General features: G+C 36.0%; 1 protein-coding gene across 4 annotated transcripts; it reads right to left on the reverse strand.

The window, feature by feature from the left end:
- Positions 1-7,733: 7,733 nt before the first annotated feature.
- On the reverse strand, positions 7,734-16,092 carry LOC140854142 (exportin-T-like). 4 transcript variants are annotated; one of them, XM_073249628.1, is made up of 8 exons: positions 15,932-16,092; positions 12,394-12,566; positions 12,233-12,298; positions 12,016-12,114; positions 10,543-10,689; positions 9,969-10,154; positions 9,831-9,879; positions 7,734-8,324 (listed from the first exon to the last, which is right to left on the reverse strand). In XM_073249628.1, the coding sequence occupies exons 2-6, from the start codon at positions 12,445-12,447 to the stop codon at positions 10,062-10,064; spliced, it is 459 nt and encodes a 152-aa protein (XP_073105729.1). In that variant the 5' UTR covers positions 12,448-12,566; positions 15,932-16,092; the 3' UTR covers positions 7,734-8,324; positions 9,831-9,879; positions 9,969-10,061. The 4 variants fall into 4 exon arrangements, with proteins under 4 accessions (XP_073105729.1, XP_073105728.1, XP_073105726.1 ...); XM_073249627.1 differs by lacking the exon at positions 12,394-12,566 and having other exon boundaries at positions 9,969-10,151; XM_073249625.1 differs by lacking the exon at positions 12,394-12,566 and having other exon boundaries at positions 9,839-9,879.
- Between the last annotated feature and the right edge of the window lie 639 nt (positions 16,093-16,731).

The raw sequence follows: 16,731 nt of genomic DNA on the forward strand, positions 1-16,731 counted from the left end.
TGAATGGCGCACACCACTGTCCCTCATTGCCGACCAATTGAATCCGTCAACCTTTTTTTGAGAAAAGTGTGGAGAGTAGTGGGAAAGATCTACTACTCACCAATTTTATTCATAGAGAAAATTGAGAAAATTACAGACAGAACTTACAATGTTGAGGTTCTTGCTTAGCCAAAAATAACATCTACAGACTTTACAATAGAAAAATTTCAAGTCTCCTTTTGGAATCCGTCAACCCTTTTCTGGATTCTGAGGTGAATAAAATCACTAGTGTTTTTTTTTTTTTTTTTTTTTGGAGGTTGGGGCTGCATGTGGTTCAGGGAGATCTACTCTAAGTTTGATCCAAGTTCAATTCAAGTTGGCTGTAAAACCAAAATTTATGATGCATCACTTGGCCGATCTCCTTTTAAGTGCACTCTGGTATTGAGCCAATTCCTGCGAGGTCAAAAATGGCCACTGTTGACTGACCAAGTCCAATCTTTTTAGAAACTGTGCACAGCTTGAAAATTATGTGAATACTGAACAGTGAGCCCTTGAGTCCTAACTTTAGCTATGATTGAGTTTTTTTGATAGATATGTTTGACCTCTTTTGCACCTCCAGAAGGGAATCCACCTTTGTGATACCAAAGGTTTTGTGTCACTCGATCTGAGCATCATCTTTATTTGAATCCAAAATGAATACAATTTGTTTCTTAAAAAAATGGTCGATTGGTTAAGGATTTACTTAATCAAAATCCAATCCAGCCAGCATATAGGATCAAAATCCCTGTGGTGGTCAATTGTTGCTCTTATCACAGTCCAGATTTTCTGTTTTATTTCCTTGTACTCTGTTTTACTCCACTCTAGCCTGTGTAAATAACTTTAGCAATAAAAGCCCAGTGGCAAGCTCTCTGCTTCTCTTTTACTCCAAAAAAAAAAAAAGTACATAGTCCTCGGCCGGTAACTGTAAACCCTTGTAGCACCATTGAATACAGGATTCAAATTGAAGTGCTGATAAGAACTGCCAATAGGTTTAACTAGCAGGTTAAGCTACCACCTTCATTTAGATCAGGAGTTTTTAACAAAACCAAAGGAATACTGAAACCTGTGAGAATGTGACGTGGTCTGCTTTATTTGAGTAAAGGTCTTCCTTACATTATTGAGTTCAATAATCCAAATCAATTTCCAGATATATTTGCTAAAAACTTTTGGCCTATACAACAGCTGGTCAGATTGCATGCACGAATCAGAGTTAATTAACCATGAATACACTATTTTGCAGAACTAACCTAGGATTCTAAGAGCAGGTCAAAATGCTTTAGACTCGAAGCTTTCGATGTTTGTAACCTAAAAGCCTTTGGATTTGGTGTGGTTTGAAATCTCGTGGCAGGATTAAACTAGTAACCTTCTCATGCATAAAGATCATTCATCTTATCAATTATTTCACTACTAAAACTAATATAGCAATAGGTGTATAAAATAGATTATATTTCAAACAAGATTTGTAATTAGGCTTTAACATGGGTCACACGGTCAATGAGTTTATGTCCTTCTATAGGCTACTGAAGCTCGAGTATCAAACTGCCGAAAGCTCTGTTCAAAATCCTTAGTACCTACTTTATGACACCGGTGGGCAAAATGTCTTTGCAGTTTTGTGCTATAATGGATAATTTAATATGATAAGTTGCTTCACCATCATAAAAAATTTTATTTTGGAAATTTTGCATAAGTACTCTTGTAAAAATGAATTATTATATGTTTATCCTTTGAGAATTATTATGTACATAAATCTCAAATTATCCTATTTTTGCTATGTACCCTTTCTATTAAATTTTTAGCTAAAAACAAAATAAATAACTATTTTAAGTATAAAATAACATTATTATATCTTTGTACTAATATCTCAAAAAATTTAGGCAAAAGTGTAGTCTTTGAAATATAATTGAATGTAAAAAATTTCAGATATTAATGCAAAAGAATAATAGTGTTATTTTATACTGAACATTAAAAATCTAATAAAATGAAAATTACTGTAAAAAAATAATTATTTGATGGACATATCTGTAATTTTTTTTTTTTTTGGAGGGTAAAAAAATGAGCAAATTGAGCTCTATCATACAAACAATGCCCTCAGCCACTAGGATGGTTATAACTTGCTATCGGTTGGTATCCTAAGAGAAAATTAGTATACATTTGTAAACCAAGAAACTGTATTTCAAAAAAATAAAGTGGAAAAAAAAGAAAAAAAGCAAACTATTCTTCAGTACCAATTGTAATGCCCTCGGTCTAGGAGTCTGAGGTTTTGATGATAGAGACCCTCTTCAAAATTCATGTTTAATTAAGTTGTGGTGTTTGAATGTTCTACCAGACTTTTGAAAACAATTATTGCTACATGTAGTCAAGATAACGGTTAGCAAGGGTTAGATTTCTAAAGCTTCAGTTGGCCTGCCATCTGATTTTCTATAAAGTAGTCATATCAAATGCAATAGTTACATGACTTTTTCCCCCTTGAGTATTAAACCATGGCAGGTGCAATCATGACCAATCTATTTGACTAAGAAACAATGAATCTGATTCTAAGAAACTCTCAATCTCGATTGTTAGAAATTCATGAAATTCTACTATAGCTTCTCTGGCATTGCAAAGGTGCAAACATTAATATAAGATTCTGCGTCAAAGTCTAGTTACAAATTCTGAATGTACGTAATTAATTTCTTTTGAGAAATGGCTAATGAATGTAGGTTGTGAAAGTTAAACGACCCCAGAGGGTTGATGCACATAGAACAATGGATGTGTTTGAGAGGAATATAGGATAAAAGATGATGCCTCATGCATAGGTGCAACAGGTTACATTAGTTAAATATGTTTACAGTGAAAATTTTTTCTTATTGTGTTATATCTTAGCATGGAAGCATGAACTAGACAAGAGGAAGTGATTTACTTAGAGCCTAAGTTTCCTTTAAAAGTTATTTAGGACATATTTATTTGCAGGGAGTTGATTTTTGAATAAGAATGAGAATGAATGAGTCCCGTTCCAATTGTTTATTTGGAAGTGTCATTCCTATTTCGATTCAAGGGCTAAACCTTCAATATCTAATTCCGACTTTTTTCTAGTATTTAAATCTTATTCCGACTCCAATTTTATTTCGAACCAAATTTATCGGGAGATATAATCATTCTGATTTTCATTCTAATTTATTCTAATTTCGATTCTAATGATGGACCAAATATGCTTTTATACCTTTGGTTCTTGTTAATATCTGCAACTAAAATTGCAGACAAAACAGGTTCAAGCCTACTTGCTATAGCTGGCTGACATATATATTGACAAGATCTGTACGGATTTTTAAATACATCCAAAAAATCCTTCAGGCTTCACTTTACTGTCAGAATGGTGAAACGAAGAAGGTATTGTACAACCAAAGTACAAAGAGTACAAACCATTTCTTATAAATACCTTGAATTGGTCCGTAGAACACTTCGATGCCTTATCATAAAAAAGAACACTTGGATGCCTCCATGGAAGACCAAATCTTTGAGCTAATCCTTTTAGCTTATGCATACTTTATAGCAATCCTTTTTCTTCTTCTTCATGCAAAACTGTTGAAGATTTTTCTCTCTCCTTTTTGTTAGTCACTTTCTAAGAATTTTTCCAACAACTTTCTATTCTTCTCCCCGCTTTAAATCAATATCAGTTGATATAATCAAGATACAAGGTTCACATCAATGGGTAGGTGAGGAAAATTAAAGCCCCAAAATAAAACAACAACTCCAGCATCTCCACGACATCTAGGTTTCTCTCAGGACCATCTTTATGAAAAGAACAGTCAAATAAAAACCCAAAAATGAGGTCACTACCAGTATTCTCTTAAAAATAAAATAATCGATCATCTAAAATACGAAATCTTTATGGATAGATAGAGACCCAGTTTTCTCACAAGTATGACCGTATAACCATCCATCTTTTTTTGTGGCTAGCATCCAAATAAGAAAGCCAATTTCTCTGGGTTTTGGCTTTAATTTCATTTGTCAACATGGCACACATTTGGATGAGAAATAGAGTGATGAAGTGGTTGCAGAATTTTTCAGTTCCAAATATTGACGTGACGATTTTTTTCATTGGTTTTGTTTACAGCATACATGGTAAGCTAAGTTTATCCAAGAATTCCTCTAATAGTTCACATCTTTGTCTTAATCCCCATTTAAAAATAAAACAACGTAATCCAATATCTCTTTCTCTCTATCTCTCTCTTCCCCACTTGCTCACGTGCGTGCACACGCATGCATACGGTGGTCGGTAGAGGAGGATGTTGTGCTGGTCGACTCTCCATGGAAAACTATGGCCGTGTTCGTACCATAGTTTGAAGACACCACCATCCTTTAAAAATCTTTGTGTTTGCACGTAGAAGTAATTAATTAACTAACAGTACCCACAAAAAACCGGCACTGTTTCATATCTAACCTAGTAAATCCCAAGTAGTGGCCAACTCCCACTTAACGGAACAGACGTTTCTATGACACTAAAGCTGGTTGGCTGGTTTGGCTTCGACTGCTGCCATGCCCCACCTTGCTCTATCTCAGAACACTGTATCTTGAACTCCTTATCAAGAGAGAGAAAGGACCAATGGAACCTACAGTTACCGTGATTGATCGTTGTAACTGAAATAGTACCACTATCTGGCTGGAGTGCAAATGTGTAGCAATATTTAAAAAGACAATAAAACTACCGTTCTCTACAACAACAAATTAAAAAGAGAGCTCTAACGGCTGTTTTCTGCCAAAATAATACGATTAGAGGACAAGAATGGAAACTTAGTAGATCTATTTGCTCCCTCATCCAGAAAAAGAGAAAAAAGAAAAAGAAAACCCTATCTCCAAAAGCATTACAACAGCTATTATATCACCAAAGTCTAAATTAGTTAGCGCCGCCATGATGCTACAATGGCGAATATTTGAAACCTCATAGGTTTAATCAGTGTGAGCCCAGACCTACCTCCTAGCTTCTGGTCCACGGATTACGTTTCCAAAAATCTTCGGCCAGGCCCAGCGTAGGGATAACAATTTAGACTGGCCAAAATTAACCCAACCCACTAAATGTTGTTGGTGCAACCAACAAGGAAGTCAAATTAATCAATTGTCCATAGATAACACCAGTGGAGTCATCTTTTCAATCATTTTCCACCGTGTGCATCCGCATGTCTCCAAAGCCTGATCAACTGGACCAGAGAACTCGAACTTTTCTGTCAGCCAGAATAAGAGAACTTGAACAAGAAGCATTCCTTCCCAACTAACCTTTTGCGAGTCACAGTTCAATTGCTCCAGTTATTTGTTACTTTTTCAAAAGCAGGGGAATTTCTTGCGGCCACATCCACATGTGCCATACCCAACCGGCCACGCAGCACACAGTCCATCTATGGTCCACCATCGATCAGATCACACCCATCTGATATCTGAGAAATAGCACAAAGAATTTCCCCCTGGTATCTACTAATTCCAGAACCAGCTGTCAAAACACCAGAACTACAGGAAAAATTTCTCCTCGCCACTCTGGAGATAAAAAGATGAATAAAGTCTCATAAAGAGAGAGAACAAAAAGTTCTGATGCCAGTGAGATGCCTTTCCATGCTTCCCATTGGCCGCACGTATTTGGATATATATATATATATATAGAAGGATTACTTTCCGACTCCCACAAACCGCACAATCATTACCCCAGACAAAAGGCTGTAAGCCCACAGGCGGTGAGTTCGTTGGGCAACGAATCTTCATCAATCTCTACCAATTTTTGCGTGAAAGGTTGAGACTTATTTCTTGGCAAGACTTCCACCTGCCTGCTGGTTACGTCCTTTTACATGCTTGGCACCAACGCCTTCCCACATGATTTACCAAGAGAGAGAAACCATTTAATACACGGAAACAAAGGAGGTATCGTTAGAGCTGAGCAAATAATCAAAATTCAAAAAAATTTATTCAATTTAATCCAATCCAATAAACACGAATTTCGACCGGTTGAAAAATATATATAGAATGAAATTAGAATCCAATGGATTTAATATTTTATAAACTTATTTTTATTTTAGAACAATATTTTTTCGACTTCAATACTTTAATGCTTCAAATACTTTGATATTTTGTGTAGATTTTATTCTAAAAATTTAGATTTTTTTATATTAAATTAATTAAAAAAATAAATAAGCTTAAGTGAGTCAATATTGAACTTAAAATCAATATTGAAGTCCAAATCGATACAATCCATTCGAACCTGCTATAAACTGTTCGCTTCGATTTCAAATGATTTATACATGATAAATGATCGGCAGCGGATTGAATTTTTCTCAACTCGATTGGGTTTGATCAGATGAAATTTTTTTCTTAATCCGACCGAATCCAACCCGTTCTCAGCCCTAGGTATGGTTTGTGAAAGTGTAAGATTTTTTTTTTAAAATATTTTTTTTTAAAATTTATTGCCAAATCTATCCCTTATTCAAACTTATTTTTCAAAATATGGTGGGTGGGTTGATTGGGCTGTCAGATGGCGAAATCGCATGTTCCAACATGTGATTTCAAGATGAGGTGACATGTCTATTAGAAAATATGAAAATAATTTCGATTTTAAATTCAAATTAGAAATAAAATCACATATCGAACATACAGTTTCATTCTTCTTCTTCTTCTTCTTTTCCTCTTTTTGTACCGAGAAATGAGGGTGGAAGAGGGGAACACAAGCATAGAGATTGCAGGGGCCATGGGGTGTGAGCGCCAGAGATGGAGGAGGGCAAAGGTTTGGGGGTCACTTGAAGCCGCCATGGACACGGGGTGCAGGCTCCACCAGAGGTGAGGAGTGTTGCATAAAGCCAAAATGGATGCAGCTTCAATGATAGCGGCCTGAACTTTGTAAGGAGAGAGGGAGACGGCAAGGAGAGAAGGTCCATGGCGATGGAAAGATCTGGGCATAAGACTCGAAAAGAGGAAATGGAGGAACAGTAGCCGAACGAAGGAGCCATAGGTGGCGCGGGGGGTCAGTGCAGGTCAGCCACAGGCAGAGAAAGGCATAGGATCGAAGGGGAGAAAAAGGAGGTAGGTTCGTTTTTTTTTTTTGATGCTGCGGTGCCGAAATGAGAGGAGTAGAAGGTGATGCACTCGAAGATGACGATGAGCTAAATGGAGGTGCCGATGCGAACATGCTCGAAGTAGCGGCCCTTCTTGAGGTAACAACCGATCCAACCGATCAAGAATGAAGGCTGACCTTGATGGACCAAAATACCGACTTCCACTTCGAGCCACCGCCCCTCCAGCCACTTGAAGCTTCTCCATGCCTGCCCCCGGCCCACCCGCATGGCTCTTCTCTGTACCCATCCACTCCCCCAACACCACCACGCACTCCACCTCCCCCACCCCCCTCCCTCTAGCGCTCCCACCTCCCACCTTGAATAGCCAAAAAAAAAAATCCCACCCCTCATTCTCCCTCCACCCAAAAGAAAAAAAAAATTTCACCCTATACACTCCCATCCCCGATACCACAATATATATATATAATTTTAAGTCCGCATGTTTAACATGTGATATTATTTTTTTAATTTGAATTTCAAAATTTTTACTGTAGCAAACCATCTCACTTGAAATCGTTTATTCAATATGTAATTTCACCCCGTCGCATCCCAGTCAGTCCAACTGTTGCATTTTGAAAAATATATTGGAATGAGAGGTAGATTTGCAATCACATTTTTTTAAAAAAATAATATTTAAAAAAAAAAACGAAAGTGCAACTTAACAAAATCCTATTCCTGCAAACATCATCATGACATGATTACATCATCATTCAGACGCTTACCGGACAGAAACTTGGCTTGAAATCCATTCATGACGTCCGCCCAATATAGTCTCAAAACGGAAAAAAGATATAATTAAAAAAAAAAATCTCCACCATTCACTTGTACAATTAGTCCTTATCATGCAACTAAAAAAAATCACCACCCATTTTGGGAATTTGCGGGATTCTTTGAGAATGATCCTGAGATGCATGACCAACCAATAAAGGCACAGATTGTCAGCCACAAGGGGACAAAATCTTCTCTCTTCTTCTACTGTCTTCGTAGACCCCACATTCTAGTAGCTAATATTTCCAGCAACTAATATTTCCGGCTGTCTCAAACTCTGAACTTATGAAAGAGAAGTGGCTTGAAATTTGCCAAATAAAAGAGATAATAAGTCTACAGAATCAATTGGTTCCTCGTAAGGAGAGAGGAATATACAGCATTGCTCCTTGCATCCCAAATTTACACTCACAGTACAAACCTGACAGAAAGTTCCATGGCCTATTGAAAGAAAGCAACCCCGCAAATATACATCTGCATGCACGTAACGACAAGAATGTCCAAGGCAATGTCACAGGAAAGTCACATGACCATGCAAGAAATACAAACAGATTAGGTATGCACAAGGTTCTGGAAAAAAACAAAAGGCATCTTAATCACAGGAACGGATAAAATAGAATGTAATAAATCATGAACTCTAATGCTGGTTAAAAATGTCCTGAAACCAAAAGAGACATCATTTTTTGATTCAATAGAGCATAAATTTTAAATTCATTCCAAGAACCTTAGTGAACCCTGAAGTGTATTTAATGATTTTATGACTCAACAAACTTTATGCTTTACAACATTTAATAACCTAAACAGCAAGCCCATAGAAAGATGAGGATAACTGGATTAATCAAGGTAGATTTGATCGAATTTTAGAATATTAACCCCATGCCTCTTAGCACCCAAAGACAGCCTTGTTTATATAACTGGTTGAATTCCAAGCTAGGCAAGTTTGGGCAAGAGTACAGCCTATATGAAACCTCAGAGGCCAATTGGTGGGTACAAAGACCGGCCTTATTGGTTATGCAAATGAAGCTCAAGCATTGAGTAGGCAACCCTCAAAGATTCTCCTAAAATTGTGGAAAGAGGTGATTCAGAGAGAAGGAAAAGGCTTTTACAGCTAATAGCACTCCTCTCAGATGCGCATGCAGAAACCTGATAAGCTACAAGTTCAGCATCCCCACATCCCATATTCAATAGGCATTTCTGAAAATCTAAAGTTTATGTCCGAACAGACAAACTATGAAATCATAATAACATAACCAACCCTTTCAAATGTCCATTCTTATGCACACATACCAAACCTCAATCACAAGCAAGACCTATACCTGTTGAAATTCTAGCGACTTCAAATGCCAGGCAAACACAATATCCAGGGTTTAAAACCAAATATGAACACTTTGATCCAATTGCATGTTAAGTTCAAAAATCAAGGGGAACTTGTCATGCACACTATGTATGAAAATGACTATTGTGTAATCAAAGAATATTCCCTCTCCATTCTGTCCGTCATTTTTTATACCAAAAATGCCCTCCCACTTTTCTATAATATATAACTTATTCTCTCTTATTAATTCTGGATTTTTAAACAAGAAATATGGAAAATTTTTGAATTGCTATTGAAATCCAACCTAATAAAAAGACTGAAAGATTCCTTCCAAATCAAAGCATATTTGGGGATAACTGCTATTCAAAATCAATTTAGAAAAAGAAGAATCTGAGAAAGTATAAAAAGATTTGAATTTCTGCAAACAAACTCTGGTAAAAATAAGAAAATATTTCTTCCAAGTCAAATCCTATTTCTTAATAACTATTTTTTAAATAAAATATTTTTATCTGAATAATACGTTTGCAGTTCATATAATATGTAACTTGAAATTTTATTTTCATTTTTTCTATCAAATGTGCATTGCACATGCCTGATTGCTAGTTAAATAAAAAGGTCAAAAGTGAAGCATATAATTTCATGGGTGTAGGTGAGGCTGAAGTTACCTTCTCACCTCAAAGAATATTGCAGCATCATGTACACAGAAAAATTGCCCTGCAAGGATTAATAATATAAGCACGGCCAAAAATTCATCCTTAGGCTAATTAGAATTCTATTGAGATAAAAAGAACCGAAAGAGCTACCTGCACTTGACAAACAAGGTGCTCCCTGGAGAAATTTAGAGACCTAGTCTAAAATCATAGTAACTCCTAAGGATACAGCAATATACTATGATGCTATCTGAAAACAAGACTTCCGTTCTGATGCTGTCTCAAATTCTCAATTAGAGATTGACAGAAGGATTTCAGAGTCTTGATGTCATGTCCCTGCTGAAAAAGAGGCAAGAGTTCTGGAACAGTAAGTGTACAATAAATCCAGCAAAATCACTGTCCAGCACAGTCAGTTACACTACAATATGGAAGGTCACAAAATAAACCGTCAGGGATTCCTAGTTCATCAGCAAGATTCAAGCAGAATAAGAAGAAATACTTGAAAAGCAGATTTAGAGACTTCCTCTACTCCAAATCTAGACAAGTGGGTCACATTTAAACAATAGAGAATTGTAAATAGAAGTGTCAATTTAAATTTTTTGATCTTTCTTCAAATTATGCAATGCATTCCCTCTGTTCTTAAACAGCTTGCACACCTTCACTGTGCATGGTAGAAATATCATTTCAGGGATGACCAGGAATAGCACATCAGTGCAAGTTCTCATACCTGCAGTTTTTGATAGTATTGTTCTGCTAAATCTCGCGGACAATGAACTGCTGGAAGACCTTTTGACAGAAAATGAATAATAAAATCATCCCCAAACTTCTCGTACATGACCTTCTGAGCCAATACAATTTCTCCAAAAAGAACCAGCTGTTAAAAAGATAAAGTGTAACTGTTAAATCAGTCTGAATGTAACTGATACTAAGGAGAATACCAATTAACAAGCAACAATCCAAACATCAGAACCCAAACAGTGGTTTCATTGGAGGGAAACGAAAGGTTCAAAATAACAACACATGAAGAACATGTTCTTTACTTTTTCTGACAACTATTCAAAATTCACATACATCCACGTTGGCAAACCTAGGGCATGGTGGGCATCACATGGGACTTGCAACTTGTGTGCAAAATGGATAGAACTGCACAAAATGCATCACCATTTTGAAACCTGAATAAGTTTAAAATAAAGCAACGCCCCAGGAAAACATTAAGAAGAGAATCCAATCCAAAGTGCAAAATTAAATGATGTTTGAGGATCCTGGAACATGCATCCATTTAAAAAAGATCATTGTTTGTTAAGTATATTACCCCAAAAACAACTAAAATCCTAATCAGAAAAAATCACCAATAACTAATTGAGCTGAAACTGAGTGAGAGCAATAACTTTAGATTCTTTATCCAATAGTAAGGGGGGAGCAGTCATCTGGAACTTATTCAGCACTCAAGACCATACCCACAATCATAAGGCAGAAATGGAAAGAAAAAAGAGGCAACCTTTCAAAAATCTAATAAAAGACTAAGAAATTAACTGGTGTGGGCCATACATGGTGTCAATAAAACAAACTGAGAACAAAATATATTAGTTGCCAAACAAGTCAACATTTTAGGTAATCCAACAAAATTGTTGCTTCTAAATTTGCTAATACCTGATCTGACCCAAACTTCAGCACTGTATCTGTAAGCAAAGCATGACCTGATTCTTTAGCAGCATTACTAATAAACTTAACATAAGCTAGAAAACAAAACTTGCAGAAACTAAAAAAAGCTTCAAAACAAGCTACAAATGTTCCACCTACGAACTATGCCTCAAAATTTATAGCTGTCCAATTTTATGACACAGTTGAATCCTAAATTATCCCTACTGCTTCTAGAACATTTTTAACCATAAGAACTAAAATGAAACATCACATTATTCATATTTGATCTTCAACCGTAATGTTATTCTCTTCCTCCAATTTAACAGTTACAATGTCACAAGAAAATTCTTCTCAAGAAAATCAATGAAAACCTGCTTCTAGCTGCCCTTTTTACCACCATCCTGTGATTAAATGCTGACCTATCTAACATTGGCATATTTAGACTTGCTCAAAACACCACAACTTAGACTTTCACAACAGATTCAAAAACCAGCATGTGTGCAGTGTCTATAGGCATGGAAATCAGAGGGTTTCAAGAGTAAATAGATGAAGGATTTACAGTATTTGCATCACGGAAGTCAAATGACTTGTCCAGAACACTATATAAGCAGCATTCGGTTGCAAATTTCTCAATTATAAATCTCCGGAAACCAGGAACCTGAGGAAATTGAGGATATTGTAGAAAATGTTAATGAAGCAGTCTAGTACTGAATTGAAAAAAATAAAAATATACATCAGGTCGATATGCTTAAAAATATAGATAGAATGTAAGGTACCTTATCTTCACCACTAAAGTTGCTGCACCAATCCTTAATAAGTTTTACAAAAATTTGCACGCACAGCTGAAAAGTTCGCACGAAATGAAATGAGGTTAGAACATGCAGAAATAGACAGGACTGGAAAAAGGAAAAGCAGAAAATGTTACTCTAGTTCCCACCTTCCTAAGAAGCATATCCTTATGACTGCAAGAAGCTAACAAGAGCAAATGCATTACAGTATCCAAATACCCCTTACAACTTGGAGCAAGAAAAACTGAAGAAAGATCATGGTTGCCATAACATGAAGAAATGTGTATAATGTTTGTTGTAGTTCTTGCAGCTCACGTAACTCCTAGGAGAGTCAAAAGGGCAAGTATCAGGGTAAGTAACCAATGTCCTTTATGAATTTTAAAGTTACAAAAAAAAATGAAAAACATTTGACTTCAAGTTCATCAATAGGTTTTTTACAAAGAAACAATGTTAATAACTCCTAATAAACACCAGGATTTCAACATGCAGCACAAATAAAATTTGTCAAGCAGTATCACAATTTTCAGTTTTCATTTTGGCAAAAAATACAGAAGAAAAAATGAAGAGTAAGAACAAAAATAAACAAGGTTTTAGGTTGATAGAGATATATTAACACTACTGCACTCTCTAGGCATCAACATGACTAAGAATTCATGAAAGCAGAAATGAAATTCTAGGAAACAATGCCATAAAATATATGCACTAGCCATAAACTCCAACCTACTGGGCATCCTCATCTCATTTATTATGTAAGTGTTCCACTTGTATTTGCTCATCATAAATTGGTGAGAAGATGTGTTTATTTGAGCCAGTTGCTCCCCACATTTTGTTTTTACAAAACTTTAAGATTAACCTAGTCTAGTTCCAGCCAAAACTGATCATACATCAATCTACGGTTAGATGTTCTAAATTCAACATATTTTTGCTAGTATAGGAGATTTTTACCAAAATATTCTGGCTATGATTTCAACTGAGGTCATTGCATTATCAACAACATGACAAATAAGGTGTCAGAACAAGGAAAAACTTGAGTCATGTCCATCTTTTTGTTTTTTTTTGGTAGAGGAGTCATGTCCATCTTTATTAGAATGAGCATTTAAGGCAAAATTCCATGGACACTTTTATCATCTCTCACAAACAAGACTGCAAGGATGACAAAGTAAACAGAAGTAATCATGTTAGCTAAACCAAATAACAGCATTCAATGTTCTGGATTTCCCATCATATAGTGCATGCTATTGTAAAAACTGCAACATATAGATAAGAAAAAGACAAAAGATATCCATCTGAAGAATGTTTGTTATTTGTGGTCCTTTTTGTGTGGATAGAAAGGCCCATGAATCAGCACCACATAAAAGGTCATATAGACTAACTCACATTAGGCATACAAGCCCAAACTCACACAATTTTCACCAGCCTGTGCCGAATGCCACCCTATCCCTGCTCAACAAGTGCCATTTTGCATGCATATGTGCCCATCCATGGCTGACCCACACCATGACCATGTCTGAAATCCCCATAAGCCAGGGGAATCAAACATGCGACTACTAATAGGAAAGTGAGGTGCAAAACCAAGTTTGTAGGTTGTCGTCCCCAAGAATCAAGTTAATAGATAATCATGACCTGCCTAAAGATCAGACCTAAGAACAATCATAGTAAATAAAAAGATCAAAAGTCAGCATAGTGCAAAAGGAGGTTAAGTGAATATCAGTAAACTTAAGAGGTCCTCTTTCAACACTGATGAGTAGGTGGGTAAGAAGTTATAGAGCTGAGCATATATCATGTCAGACCGGGTTCGGCCAGGCCTAGATCCCATATCAAAAAAAAAAAAAAAAAGAAAAGAAAAGAAAAGAAAGAAAGAAAGAAAGAAAGAACATTTAGGCCCAAGCATGGCCTGACAAGAAATTTAGGGCCCGAATCCAACCCTACAAGCCCAAAAGAGGAGAGAGAGAAAGAATGGAGTGAGAGAGAGAGAAGGGGAGGAGGATTAGAGAAAGGGATGGCAACTTTAGGGTTAAGGATTAGGATTCTCCGCCAGACTCCCCCATCTTTTCTTTTTACAACTTTTAAATAAAATATAATAATATTATATGTATAATACATTTTGGGTTAGATTGGGGTAGGCCAAGTTAAAATATCAAGCCTGCGCCTGGCCTGAACTTTGTTGGGCCTGAAAATTGAAACTCAGCCTGACCCAATGGGCTGAAAATCCCAGCCCAAGCCCAACAAAAATCAGGCCAGGCTAGGTCAGTGGGCCAAGCCTGGTTTGCACAAGTCTAGGCAATTGTAATAGATATCTAATAGATAAGGCACATAGGGGTTCGCACACTTTACAAGGTGAGGCATAAGCCTGAAACATGTTGCACAATGGAGCACCTGCAGTGTTGATGTTTAAGAGCCCAAATAATTGTAAACAGCAACCAAGGTAGCCGTGTAAGCACATTTCATATTAACTGCAACAGTTATTACATTGGCAATATGTATCATGGGACCAAGGGATTCTCTTTTCATATTAGTTGGGAAGGAAAGTGAGATGAAGATTTTGTTTATAAGGGATAGATGAAGGATGCTGAAAATATAGCTTAGGCTTTAAAAACAAGCATGTTTGCTTTAGATTTGCACCAGAAAGGTTGACCATAACTCTAATTATTTTATTGGTTCATTACTTAAATGTCTACTTATTTTATTTATTTTGTTAGTTCCGTTTATCCACGTCATGCAAGTCTTATGCATTTCCTTATTGCCTTAATTGAGTTTGGTTTCAGGCTTTCAGCATTCCATATGTAGAGAAAATGAATACATATTATTTAACTTCTGTTTCCTAAACAATTCGAACACATAGTTCTCTAATGGCAACAGAATAATGTTTCATTAATGCAGTTATGTTATTTTATTTATTATTATTGAAATTATCACGTGTAGACTGATGACAATCAAACTCCATACAAATCATATAAAACATAAATAAAACTTCCCCTTCCGATTCCAAACAATTGCCTATTAGACTGGTTACTTTTAAAGCATGCAAAGAAATAAATATTTTTGTGTCATTCCCCATCTCGATACTAGATCTCATACCGATACCATGCTGGTACAAAGTCATACGCCATGATGGAGGTCAGGTCGACGTACGAAGACTCAGTTACCGGAGTCTTGATTCGATAACGATACGGTATAGCAGACCAGCATGAGGCTCCACTAACGATGGCAAACCTTGGTACATGGTACTTCTAAAGCAACCAGATGTTGATATTCATGAGTTCAATTGATGATCCTTGATATGCAACATAATTTTATGGAAAAAATGGCATTTTTAGCAAATGATAACCAAAAAAGAAAATTGAGAATATTCATCCCTATAAAAAGGTATTGCATGCGAAATAGGTTCTTCAGAGGACATGCATGAAAATTCTCAATTTCTAGAGGTGTGTACATATATGTGACAGATTTTTTCATGCTATTCAGACTTTAACCTCACAGACGTATACTGCAAAAACTATCAAAACATGACTATTTACGTTGCTCATCAAAATGATATAAATGAAAGCCACATTTCCAAACTTCCCAAATATATGTTTGATTTTTTTTTGGTATTGTGGAAAGTTGGTTGTTTTTTTTTTTTTTTTTTTTTTTTTTGCCTTTATTTTGGTAAACAAGTCATCTTATAGCATGTCCAAGCACCCATACCTCAGTATTGGCTCCAGATCCTGACGGAAATGCATCACTTGAAAGAATAGCAAATAATCTACTTGCAATAGCTGGAAATATCATCTCCAATAAGCACCCCATGGAGGTATTAAATTTGCATATCAATTGATTGATTAATACAATAAAATCCACCATATCTTTCGGCTGCAAGTACAGAGTTCAGAGTCAACATAAGTGACATCAACTCAAAGTAAAACAGCTCTTAATAATATGCATCTTTCACAAATGTCAAAGTACAATATCAGAGACCAGTCGTTAAGGATCCAGCAGAAATATGCTAAGTAATAAATAGTATGTCTTCCATCGCTCCATTATATGCAATATCATTGCACATGATGAATCAGAAAAAAGAATTTGTTGGGCATCATATAATCCACTAGCCCTGTAAAAGTCTGTTTTCCATTCAAATATTGAAAGATTTAGGCGATGAAGAGAAAACATAATAAATGCTCAGGAATCTTGAGTTGCCCACCAGAAAGCTAGTTGAATAATTAAATTATAGCTGACCAATGTAAAGAAGAAAATCTTCAGAATAAGTTAGGTAGATGATTGTAGCTTTATTATGTGCAGTAGAACAGAAAGATGATGTGTTGGCTGATAAACACCTTTTATTCCCTACACAGGCTACGCTTAGCAAATATTATCATGTAGTTTCTGACTTAAATTTCCGAGCAGCACTTAATGATGGTCAAAATTTAACGATTAGCTTGGATACAAGCAAAACAGGCTGCAAAAGTATAACAAGTTATAAGGAACATTGTTTAAAAATAGAGAGAGAG

Source organism: Elaeis guineensis, chromosome 15 (genome assembly GCF_000442705.2).
Source record: "Elaeis guineensis isolate ETL-2024a chromosome 15, EG11, whole genome shotgun sequence".
In the NCBI taxonomy this organism is placed as follows: domain Eukaryota; kingdom Viridiplantae; phylum Streptophyta; class Magnoliopsida; order Arecales; family Arecaceae; genus Elaeis; species Elaeis guineensis.